The following is a 13,210-nucleotide window of genomic DNA, read 5'->3' on the forward strand; positions in this document are numbered from 1 at the left end:
ATTAAAAAGACTAGTTTGCGTCTGACGTCAGGGCAAAGGCGCGGCGTGATTGGTTGCTGACCTGCCCAGTACGACATTTTTAGTCTGGTTGACAGGACGTCATACGCAAACTAGTCTTTTTAATTCAGTCTACAATTATATCACACGGAGAGGGTGATAGTAAAAATGATAAATGGTAATCAACCAATGAACTGTCTACAATTTATGTATGAGTGATATAATGAGTAATATTTAGCATCGTAAATGTGCATATGCACAAACGAATACTGATCTTTATGATGTTCAGTTTTTGTACATCTCATATAACATGTCTCGTAGGAGGTCACATGTGTTGACCTTCTCCTATTGTATTTGTTCATCTGTGTATGGAGAGAAGAAAAGCTAAAAAACTCCACCGGTATTATAGCGTAATTCATAATAATAATAATAATAATAATAATAATAATAATAATAATAATAATAATACTAATAATACTAATACTACTACTACTACTACTACTACTACTACTACTACTACTACTACTACTAATAATAATAATAATAATAATAATAATAATAATAATAATAATAATAATAATAATAATAATAATAATAATAATAATATCGATGCTGCTTCCGTTTATAAACACTGTAACATTTCCGAAATTAAAACTTTTTATTAACTTTTATGTTGTTCCTTTAATACCATACAGGAATAATAGCGGATTTGGCTGGATGTCGTGATCCACTGACCCGTACCATATAACCCTATACCTCCGAGATTATTCAATGGAATTTCGCCCACGGCTTTTTAATATCTAACATCAGAAACATAGAGTTTCGTAGCATAGTCGTAACATACAGAATACATTTTATTCTGCTTCAGCATGTGTTGGAAATTTGTTTTGGTGATAGTCCTTTGCCTTTCATGGAAAGTGGTAGCTTCACAAGATGGAACAGCTGAGACACCGATAGATTGGGATCCATCAGGTATTCATATAGTAGTATGCCTAGTAGTAGTATTATAAGCTTACATACATGCATAGTACCCTAGCAAACGCAACACGTCTTAGGACATTTAAAAACGTTTTAATAGTAAATGCGGGTTTACTAAGTCATCAAAACGTTTTAAACATTTTGTATGAAAAACACTGCAACATCATTTCTAAAATGTTGTTAAAATGTAATGAATTCATAAATTGATCTACCAAAATTCGCTTACCCCCGGACGCGGCCAAAAAAATTGTCCCTCCCTTTCCAACGGATGACATAAAATCTGTAAAACATAATAGAAATTATCCTAGGTCAAAGATCGTCTTCGCGTGATTGCGAATACAGTACTTAGTGTACTGGGTAAAATCGTTCATATGAGGGGAACATATATAACAAATAAAATTGAGCTCATCTGATGTCAAAGGTCATGTAGGGGCTAAATTTTAAGCTTTGCCCTCCATGAGGAGGAAAAATAATCAAACCTAGGTCATCCGATGTCAAAGGTCATATGGGTTCAAATGTTAAAGTATGCCACTATTAAGCCTAAATTTGGTACAATCAAGGGGGTCGTCAAGGGTCAAACAGTATCGCGATCATGCTGCAAACATGTTTCCTACCATGTTTCTAAACCTTTTAAGAGCATGAAATCAAATGCCCAAATATAAATATTTGTACCCCCCCCCCCGCTCCAATAATTCACCACCCCGGTGTACACATTGTCATTGCACCATCCCTAAACTAATGTGCATAGGTGGGTCTGCTGCAAACTTAACAGGTAAGAAAGTTGACCTATATTTATAGTACAGGGTGTATCAAAATGATTGGTACCCAATATATACAAGTTGTACTGAGAAATTATCAGCCATTCTTATATAGTAAACTCCATAAAATATTGACCATTGTTAATAGTTTGACTAAAATCGGCCCATTGTCATATTCGGGGTCAAAATGGCACGGTAGTGGAGAAAACGGACTGATTTACAGGGAAATAGACAAAAGGCAGAAATTTGACAACAATGTCCGACCCCTTAAAATCACCCCATAAAATCACCATATAACCCTATACCTCCGAGATTATTCAATGGAATTTCGCCCACGGCTTTTTAATATCTAACATCAGAAACATAGAGTTTCGTAGCATAGTCGTAACATACAGAATACATTTTATTCTGCTTCAGCATGTTTTGGAAATTTGTTTTGGTGATAGTCCTTTGCCTTTCATGGAAAGTGGTAGCTTCACAAGATGGAACAGCTGAGACACCGATAGATTGGGATCCATCAGGTAATTCATATAGTAGTATGCCTAGTAGTAGTATTATAAGCTTACATACATGCATAGTACCCTAGCAAACGCAACACGTCTTAGGACATTTAAAAACGTTTTAATAGTAAATGCGGGTTTACTAAGTCATCAAAACGTTTTAAACATTTTGTATGAAAAACACTGCAACATCATTTCTAAAATGTTGTTAAAATGTAATGAATTCATAAATTGATCTACCAAAATTCGCTTACCCCCCGGACGCGGCCAAAAAAATTGTCCCTCCCTTTCCAACGGATGACATAAAATCTGTAAAACATAATAGAAATGATCCTAGGTCAAAGATCGTTTCGCGTGATTGCGAATACAGTACTTAGTGTACTGGGTAAAATCGTTCATATGAGGGGAACATATATAACAAATAAAATTGAGCTCATCTGATGTCAAAGGTCATGTAGGGGCTAAATTTTAAGCTTTGCCCCTCCATGAGGAGGAAAAATAATCAAACCTAGGTCATCCGATGTCAAAGGTCATATGGGTTCAAATGTTAAAGTATGCCCCTATTAAGCCTAAATTTGGTACAATCAAGGGGGTCGTCAAGGGTCAAACAGTATCGCGATCATGCTGCAAACATGTTTCCTACCATGTTTCTAAACCTTTTAAGAGCATGAAATCAAATGCCCAAATATAAATATTTGTACCCCCCCCCCCCGCTCCAATAATTCACCACCCCGGTGTACACATTGTCATTGCACCATCCCTAAACTAATGTGCATAGGTGGGTCTGCTGCAAACTTAACAGGTAAGAAAGTTGACCTATATTTATAGTACAGGGTGTATCAAAATGATTGGTACCCAATATATACAAGTTGTACTGAGAAATTATCAGCCATTCTTATATAGTAAACTCCATAAAATATTGACCATTGTTAATAGTTTGACTAAAATCGGCCCATTGTCATAGTCGGGGTCAAAATGGCACGGTAGTGGAGAAAACGGACTGATTTACAGGGAAATAGACAAAAGGCAGAAATTTGACAACAATGTCCGACCCCTTAAAATCACCCCATAAAGTTACTGACAAATTTCTAGGGGTCCCCGTTTTTTAACTTTGGGGTCCCCGTTTTACAGATTGACCCAGGGTGATCTGTAAAACGGGGACCCCAAAAACGGGGACCCCTATTTTTTCACTCTATTTTAGGACTGATGAGTCTCCAAATCTCGACAAAATATTCACCATGGATATACTAATATTACAAATGTAATTTATGAAAGTAGTAAGCACTTCTTATATAATTGTCCAATATACACAATTCTGGGGTCCCCGTTTTTAGGGTCCCCGTTTTACAGATTGACCTAGGGTAATCTGTAAAACGGGGACCCCAAAAACGGGGACCCCTTAAAATCACCCCATAAAGCTTCTGACAAATTTCTAGGGGTCCCGTTTTGGGGTCCCTGTTTTACAGATTGACCCAGGGTGATCTGTAAAACGGGGACCCCAAAAACGGGGACCCCTATTTTTTCACTCTATTTTAGGACTGATGAGTCTCCAAATCTCGACAACATATTCACCATGGATATACTAATATTACAAATGTAATTTATGAAAGTAGTAAGCACTTCTTATATAATTGTCCAATATACACAATTCTGGGGTCCCTTTTTTAGGGTCCCCGTTTTACAGATTGACCTAGGGTAATCTGTAAAACGGGGACCCCAAAAACGGGGACCCCTTAAAATCACCCCATAAAGCTTCTGACAAATTTTAGGGGTCCCCGTTTTTGGGGTCCCCGTTTTACAGATTGACCCAGGGTAATCTGTAAAACGGGTCCCCAAAAAACGGGGACCCCAAAAACGGGGACCCCTATTTTTTCTCTCTATTTTAGGACTGATGAGTCTCCAAATCTCGACAAAATATTCACCATGGATATACTAATACTACAAATGTAATTTATGAAAGTAGTAAGCACTTCTTATATAATTGTCCAATATACACAATTTTGGGGTCCTCGTTTTTAGGGTCCCCGTTTTACAGATTGACCTAGGGTAATCTGTAAAACGGGGACCCAAAAAACGGGGACCCCTTAAAATCACCCCATAAAGCTTCTGACAAATTTCTAGGGGTCCCCGTTTTGGGGTCCCCGTTTTACAGATTGACCCAGGGTAATCTGTAAAACGGGGACCCCAAAAACGGGGACCCTATTTTCTCTCTCTATTTTAGGACTGATGAGTCTCCAAATCTCGACAAAATATTCACCATGGATATACTAATATTACAAATATAATTTATGAAAGTAGTAAGCACTTCTTATATAATTGTCCAATATTCACAATTTTGGGGTCCCCGTTTTTAGGGTCCCCGTTTTGCAGATTGACCTAGGGTAATCTGTAAAACGGGGACCCCTTAAAATCACCCCATAAAGCTTCTGACAAATTTCTAGGGGTCCCCGTTTTTGGGGTCCCCGTTTTACAGATTGACCCAGGATAATCTGTAAAACAGGGACCCCAAAAACGGGGACCCCTATTTTTCTCTCATTTTAGGACTGATGAGTCTCCAAATCTCGACAAAATATTCACCATGGATATACTAATATTACAAATGTAATTTATGAAAGTAGTAAGCACTTCTTATATAATTGTCCAATATACACAATTTTGGGGTCCCCGTTTTTAGGGTCCCCGTTTTACAGATTGACCTAGGGTAATCTGTAAAACGGGGACCCCAAAAACGGGGACCCCTTAAATTCACCCATAAAGCTTCTGACAAATTTTAGGGGTCCCAGTTTTTGGGGTCCCGTTTTACAGATTGACCCAGGGTAATCTGTAAAACGGGGACCCCAAAACGGGGGACCCCTATTTTTTCTCTCTATTTTAGGACTGATGAGTCTCCAAATCTCGACAAAATATTCACCATGGATATACTAATACTACAAATGTAATTTATGAAAGTAGTAAGCACTTCTTATATAATTGTCCAATATACACAAGTTTGGGGTCCCCGTTTTTAGGGTCCCCGTTTTACAGATTGACCTAGGGTAATCTGTAAAACGGGGACCCCAAAAACGGGGACCCCTTAAAATCACCCCATAAAGCTTCTGACAAATTTCTAGGGGTCCCCGTTTTCGGGGTCCCCGTTTTATATACTCCCGACCCATCACACCATATAAAGTAATCAGATTATCAGACCAAAGTATAATGAAATTAAGATATTGAGATACAGGCAAAAATAAGGAGCAAGCAACAACATAAGGAAATAGACATAATGAAAAGTTCATACCTTTGCAGGCAAGTATTTTGCTTTTTATTCTTTTCAATAAAAGATTCAAAAGTGGAAGAAAATTGGCAAAAGTTCCAAGTGATAAGGGACTGTGCAATAATTATGAGCCCCCCCAGGGTAACATTTTTCCGAATGGCCCGCCAAAATCGCTTGCCCCTCGTCCTGCCAAAAATCGCTTGCCCCTCCCTCTCGGCCCGCCAAAAAATCTTTGCCACCCCCCCCCTTTTAAACATGCCAAATTTTTGGGTTCCCAATTTGTAAACGTTAAATGGCCTGGATATTATGTTGCGAGCGCAGCGAGCAGGAAAATTTGCATATTAAAGCGTTTTCGTACGGTTTTCCTAAGCCTCTTTAGAGCGTTTTATTTAAAAGGCACCTCATGAATGTGTGCCAAAAAATCGCTTGCCCCCCCCCTCGGCTGGCCAAAACATTGCTTGCCCATCCCCCCCCCCTTTCGGCTCGCACAAAAATGTCTTGCCCCCCCCAATTTTACCCTCCCAGGGCTCACAATTATTGCACAGCCCCTAAGGCGTTCACAAAGTCAGGAAGGGGCAATTTTTAGGGGTTAGATCCAATTTTTATTGTGTTCTGCACTTTTCTCGTGGTACTCTGGTCTTACTAAAATCTCAAACTGAAACTGTAAGAACTCAAAACAAGATGAAAGTGAACTCTCCTCTCTTAACTATTTTAATGTCAAAAATAGGGTAAAGTTTTAAAGGTTAAATCATGCTCACAATTCTGAAACAAGTGTGTGTCCGATCCATACATAGGAGTTTAAAGTATCCGTAAAGTAACAAAACAAGAGAAACCTCTTGTAATTTTTTGCTGAGCCAAAAGTGAATAGTTCAGCAGATTCTATATATATATATTATTATACATGTAGTGTCATGTAGTGTGATAACTGAAGTTTACTTACAAACAGTATCAAAGGCATTGAAAAATGCACTTTTAAGGTTATTAATTATTTTAAACTGTTGTGATTTGGTAGTTCACGGCATCTTACGAATGGTAGTGAGCTTTGGCAAAAACTGCATTGCTCAATTCATAGCGAGTGTGTAGAAGAATTAAAATATCACAGATATACTTTTATAGGTGCTGCGGTTCTTGAGTTACGTTGTAAAGAGGGCTGAAACAACAACACTTTTGTAAAGCGTACATAACTCATTAACAACAATAAATTAAGCAAGTTTGCAAAGTATACAATTTGTAGAATGAACTTTTGCAAAACATCAAGGTGTTATTTTTCAATAATATATTGATCTAGATAATGAAAATCGATTTTTAGGTTGCTTCGACCAACAATACCTCGTCTACCCTTAAGTATGCTAGTATACTAGCATATCACTTTTTAAATGGCTAATTTCAAATGGGATTCCATTCTTGTTTTTGCCCCATTAACAAAATCTGTTTGTTCCATTTGGCTCGCGTCAGTTTCATACTTCTGTGCATTCTCTTCTTTTTTGTTCGTCTTGCTGATTCTTTTCAATTTTGTATGGAAGAAATGGGTTACCGTGGTTATGCATGTTCTACTTTTCACTGAATTATATGTCATAATATTTTTTGTGTTCTTAATGTTAGCAACTATTTTAAACTGTTGCGATTTGGTAGTTCACAGCATCTTGCGAATGGTAGTGAGCTTTGGCAAACATTGCATCGGTCATTTCATAGCGAGTGTGAAGAAGAATTCAAATATCACAGATATACTTTTGTATGTCTTGTGGTTCTTGAGTTATGTTGTAAAGAGGGCTGGAACAAGAACACTTTTGTAAATCGTACATAACTCATTAACAACAATAAATCAAGTGTTATTTTTTAATAATATATTGATTTAGATATTGAAAATCGATATTTTGGCTGCTTCGACCAACCATACCGTGTGTACCCTTAATGTGTTAATATATTGTAAATTTGTTGTGCAATGTTTTGTATTTGGAAGTAGAACTAAGTAAAATCAATTATGATATCAATGTTGCAGTGAACAAAACATGGACTCTACTGAACAGAAATATGTATTACTAATGATATGCCCGATAATTAGATAAACAAAGCAAACCAAAGAGTAATCGGATTTACCCTTAATTAACATTATTTTATTTTATTTTCACAGGCGGCTCTATGTTCGACAGTAATGAAACCGTTCTTTTGTGTAACAATACACACGTATGTGCAGGTGGAGGGTGCCAATCCAATACTACTGCTTGCAACTGTGACGACTATTGCCACTTCTTCAATGATTGTTGTAAAGATGTCTCCTCCTGCAATGGACTCTCAGCACAAGGTGCTTATCCAGGGTTGGTGGAGTTAGGAATTGGAACTGAGTCCATTGGTTGCATTACACCTGTGCTGTCAAGCGATACCTCGACTAATTTCGCGCCAGATGATTATTACTATGATGGTGCATCCATACAGTACAGTAATTATTATTCTTACAATGAAGATGCGTCACTACCAGGAGTATATATGATAGACAAATGCCCTGATGTTAGGTCCGAATTTGCTCCAAAATGCCAGGAACATAACACTACTGATATTCAATCCGTAATTCCAATAACTGAAGCAAATTACGGTATAAGTTTTAAGAATGTCTATTGCGCGTTGTGTAACAAGATTTCTCTTAAAGATATTCGGTGGTGGAAGCTGTTAGCCCAATGTGACGAGGATATTTTGCCGCTGATAGAAGATAGCCTTGCGCATGGGATATCGCTTGCAGAAACTCTGCGAGTTATCAACAAATTCTGCCCTATATCATTCGAACCCACAGATTCATTTACGTCCCAGATAGGTTCTCGCCGATGTTATCCTACTTTAAAAGACTTTAATTCTTGCGCATCGAATGCGCGGCAAGATTTTTGGACCGGTGTGATGATGATTATACTGCTTATGTTACCGATGATGGCGGGAAGTTTTACCGCAATCCTTATTGTTTCCTTTGCTCTAAATCCAACCTTGGCGATGATTTTGATATTGAACTGGATTGCTACAATGAAAACATTCCTCTGATCTCGTTGAAATCGTCAGTATCGTCGTTTGAATCGGATATTTATTTTCATCCAATCGCGCCAGATGTAGGCGGGCCGGGGCATGACTTGCGTCCAATATCAGTGATAGTTGACTTCACTTCAAATAGCGGTGTTTCCGTTCAAGTACGCGACACTGTTATAACTATAGAAAAGGTGAATTGTGAAGAAGGACAAGTTTATGATCCATTTGCTGACCAGTGTCGGACACTTTCTTGTTCTGAAGGGTTTTCTCTTATTGGTAATGAATGTGTAAGCATAAGAAATGGTTGCAAAAATAACTTAAAATCGGACTTAAAGATATCATATGCGAATTGTGATAATAATACTGCAGCCATTGCTGAAGCGAAACAATGTATTGAGAAGTTGTATATTCCAGCAAATGTCAGCATTGTCAGTACGAAACATGGGTGTACCAATATCGATGGCAAAGACATTGGACACTTCATTTTCAAAATGAAGTCAACTGAGTTTGCATCCTTTATTGATTTAGAACAAACATTTGATGGTATTTTCGCAATGCGTGAAGGATCATTGGATCCATGCAACACAACTGGGTTTACTTTAAGCATAACATGCTCACCAAAAGTTTCCGAATGTGTAAATCAGATATCACTCTCAAATGTTTCAATTGAAAGGTCAGAAAACGTGACTTTCATTACAAGTCGGGACACAAAGTATTTCTTTTCAGAAGGAACAGTATCCATTCAATATGCATTACACGGAGAGATACCAGCTGAAGGGACCAAAACAATTCACGCAGACATTTGTGACACAATTCACTTTGCTTGTTCGCTCATAACATTGAACTCGTCTCTCTTTACCAACGTCACAAATGATTCTCTCTTGTATCAACCAACGGGTGAACTTTTCATGAAAGATGAGTATATTTTCACGACTGGTGGACAGATACAAGTATGCTCATTTTTGGACAAAAACGGAACGCGGAATTCGACTCAAATTATCACATTTCTTGCTTATGATCAAGCGCAAATTATTTTAAGTTTGATAGGTTGTATCGTATCATTAATAGCTCTGGCAGTAACTTTTGTAACATTCTGCGTGTTTTCACATTTGAGAACTCGCGCGATTAAGGCCATTATGAATTTAGTGGCGGCCCTGTTCACTGCTCAATTGGTCTTTCTCGTTGGAGCTGGGAGTACAAGCAACACTAATTTTTGCACTTTTATAGCTGTACTGTTACATTACCTGTGGCTGTGTACATTTACTTGGAGTAATGTACTTGCCTATGATTTAAACAAAACATTTTCAAGCAAAATGACAGTGAGTTATCAAGAAAGAAATACTCCAATATTGAAGTACCTCATTTATGGTTGGGTGACACCTATTGCCGTCGTGGTTCCTTGTCTAGTTATACAATACTGCTCAGATATTCCATTCCAATATGGCAACCAAGGCGTATGCTGGATCTACAATCAATATGCAAATTTGGTCGCTTTTGGTGTTCCCTTGGTTTTGTGTCTAGTCATCAACATAGCATTGTTCTTAAAGACGGCTTGGAATATACACGTGACCAAACAGAACACAAAGATGGTACAGCGAAATTCAAGGCTGAAAAGTGTCAATGAAGAGCTACTCATATATATAAAGGTGAGTCGAAACCTCTGGTTAAGGGCACATCATACGGGTATGCTCCCCCGGAATTTTGAGGTGAAAGGGGGTATTTTGGATCTGCGAATATGTAAAGGGGGTCTTTTGGAGCTGCAAACAGTCAAAACCAAGGGTCTTTCATGGTTTTCTGGTTGACAATCGCCAGAAACAAATGTGAGAAATGAGCAATTTAGAGGTCTTTTGGTGCTATAATTGTCAAAATCAAGGGTCTTTCTGTGCTCTGTCATAATTCAGGGGTCTTTGGGAGCTGCGCGGGAGAGCATACCCGTGTGGTCATTTATGTTAAGTGCCCCCTCGAAGCATTTAATAAAATAATATTTCACACTTATTTATTAGTCAAAAAATATATCATTTCAAGTTCAATGAGAAACCAATCTTATCTGGTCAATCTAATAAGTTTCAAAAAGATTTTATGTGGTATGTCATAGACACTGTGTGTTATTTTGCCTTGTGTGAACAAGAGGGCGTCCTAAATGTAAACATGTAACATCATAGGTCAACTCATCTATATTAGGTATAATCATCAATTCTTGTACTTCTTCATACTTAACAGATCGCAACACTAATGGGGTTTACTTGGATTTTCGCCTTCTCAGCGGCATTCAGTGGCGTGGCAGCTCTTTGGTATATTTACATCATCATCAACTCACTTCAAGGTCTTTATATCTTTTTCGCGTTTACTTTTAATGTTCGGATTGGTCGCTTATGGGCTAACAAAGTACACCTGACATACTTCGACGATTCAGTAGTAGAAAAAAGCGGCAACAAAACTAGCGGGAAGACAACTCAAAGTTCGTTATTACCAGATAGTGAATCTAATATGGTAAAACAGAAAGTGTTGCCTGGATATGATGACAATAAGGAAGGGGTATCAACTGTTTAAATTGGTCAATTTTGTTGAATCATGTATTTTAGTTGTTCAAAAGTGCTACCGAGAACTGACATCTTTATTGTGTAAATGTAACGATTCCAAAAGGGGAAAATGACATGACGTATCAAAATGTGTCGATCGTTAAAAAAAAAAAAAAAGCTAGAGAAATAAGAACCTGTCGGTAAATAGAATGAAATAAACTAGTACGAGACCTGCATTTTTTAAATTAATAAGCATACACCTGCTTTGAAAAGTTCGATTTAAATGTCAACACATGAAGTTTTTTAATATTCCTCTGTTTGTCTTAACCCTGCAATCAAGTATTTGACAAATCCACGTGACGTCAAATCTTGCTAAAATTCACAAAATCTTGGTCAAAAATAATAAAAGAGCATGGTATTCAACCAAATTTTTTAAAAAAATTGTGTTTTGTAAAATTAAAAAAAAAAACTTTCCTAGACATTTGCATCTAGTTTTTGATAATTTAAAACTAAATGTACTGAAGAATTTTTTGTTATATTGCCCCAAAACAATTGGGTCAAAAAAAGTGGGTTTTTTTAACCAAAATTTGACGTCACTCGTTGCAGATGGATTCATCCAGTGTTTGATATTCTAAATACATACACTTTTTTATATACTTCAGACCACAATATTTAGAAGTACAGGATTGTGCAATCTATATTACGCTTATGAGGTTAGATTATTGGCCTAACTAACATGACTAAGCGGTATTAACAGCTATTAACTTAAGATTTATTGCAAATACAACACAAATATAATATTCTTGAATGTTATGAGAAAGATTATTGGTAGAGAAATTCTCTTCAATCAGGATATGACTGTGACATAATTATTTAGTAATAAATATTGAAATCAAGTTTCCACACTTAAGGTTATGACATTACTACAACTTGTGACGAAATGTAAAACATTTAGAATAATATCCTGTTGATATATGGAAACACACAAATCATATAGGCCTATAATGTACTTTTGACCATAAATCCTGGAAGAAATACTGTGTATAATAATAGCTGCCCATAGAAAAGCCCAAAAAAACTTTCCTGGTTGACCTCCGTTGCTTTTCTGTGGTAGGAGCAAGCACATGCACTTTTTGAAATGCAAGTCTAAGTAGTTATTTAGCATATGATAATCTACTTATCAAATTTCCAATATGCAAGAAAAAAGCTCTTGTACTAAATTTGTTGGTATCTCAAAAATTCAAAACTGCATTGGGATCCCGGGACTAAGAATCACATATCCATTCACGCAATGTTCTCATTTGTTATATTTTATTAAGTAAAAAATTTTAATGTTGACTTCAAATTTGCTACTCTGTATTCACATGATTGATATATGATTGTTTGAATTTTTTAATTGTTTCCAAGTTTTAATTGTGTGCTTTTTGATTGCAAATTATGTTATTGCAGTCCAGTTTGCGCAATCGGTATAGGTTGCTAGACTCTAGTGCTTCATGGTAAGAGTTCGGACCCGCAGTATCTATTTTCTATTCTCCTGGAAAAATTGCTTGAAATTCCCTTGTCAAGGAACTTACTGTTAATTGTCACGATCTACCCGTACCAAACTCGGGGAGTTGATCCTGGCTGCGGTGGCTATTTTAACTAATGTTGGCTGATCAGGGTTTGCGCCTGTTTAGCTCTGGTTGATAAGGTGTGTCTTGGGCCACAGTGGTCAACGGCTTTCTATAAACCACAAATGATCTTACATAATAGCACTAGCACTATGGTACGTATGTGTTCTGGGGAAAATGAAGTCAGTTTGAAATTCCCTGGACAAGGATCTTACGGCTATTTGTCCTGTTACCCGTACGAAACTCGAAGAGGTTGTCCTGGTTACGATGGTTTCTGAAGGTCGATTAGGGCTTGCGCTGATCTCAAACAGTGCATCCCTGGAACGCTTTATGGAATGATTTGGGCCACCGTGATCAGCAACTTACTGTAAAATATGCGGCCTTGTGGGTCTGACAGCACTCTGGGGTAGGGTTACAGTTCAATCAACAATCCAATGGGTTTTTTTTATTTACGATGCGAATTCTGCACAAGGTGCATAATTTGATGATACTCTGACTTGATTTTATAATCGATGGTTATACGATTATACAAAACACAAACCCTGATATTTTAGTTGCTGTTGTTCTTTGAAGTTACTTGCGACATTGG

At 37.3% G+C, this 13,210-nt stretch overlaps 1 protein-coding gene across 1 annotated transcript; it reads left to right on the forward strand.

Moving 5' to 3' along the window:
* The first annotated feature begins 2,103 nt into the window (after positions 1 to 2,103).
* On the forward strand, positions 2,104 to 11,154 carry LOC140153133 (uncharacterized). The gene is given in 4 exon segments (XM_072175774.1): positions 2,104 to 2,254; positions 7,618 to 8,390; positions 8,393 to 10,138; positions 10,713 to 11,154. Coding segments are annotated over 4 exon segments (2,952 nt in total). The 5' UTR covers positions 2,104 to 2,151; the 3' UTR covers positions 11,043 to 11,154.
* The last annotated feature ends 2,056 nt before the right edge of the window (positions 11,155 to 13,210 follow it).

The sequence above is a fragment of the Amphiura filiformis genome, chromosome 5 (genome assembly GCF_039555335.1).
Source record: "Amphiura filiformis chromosome 5, Afil_fr2py, whole genome shotgun sequence".
Taxonomy (NCBI): domain Eukaryota; kingdom Metazoa; phylum Echinodermata; class Ophiuroidea; order Amphilepidida; family Amphiuridae; genus Amphiura; species Amphiura filiformis.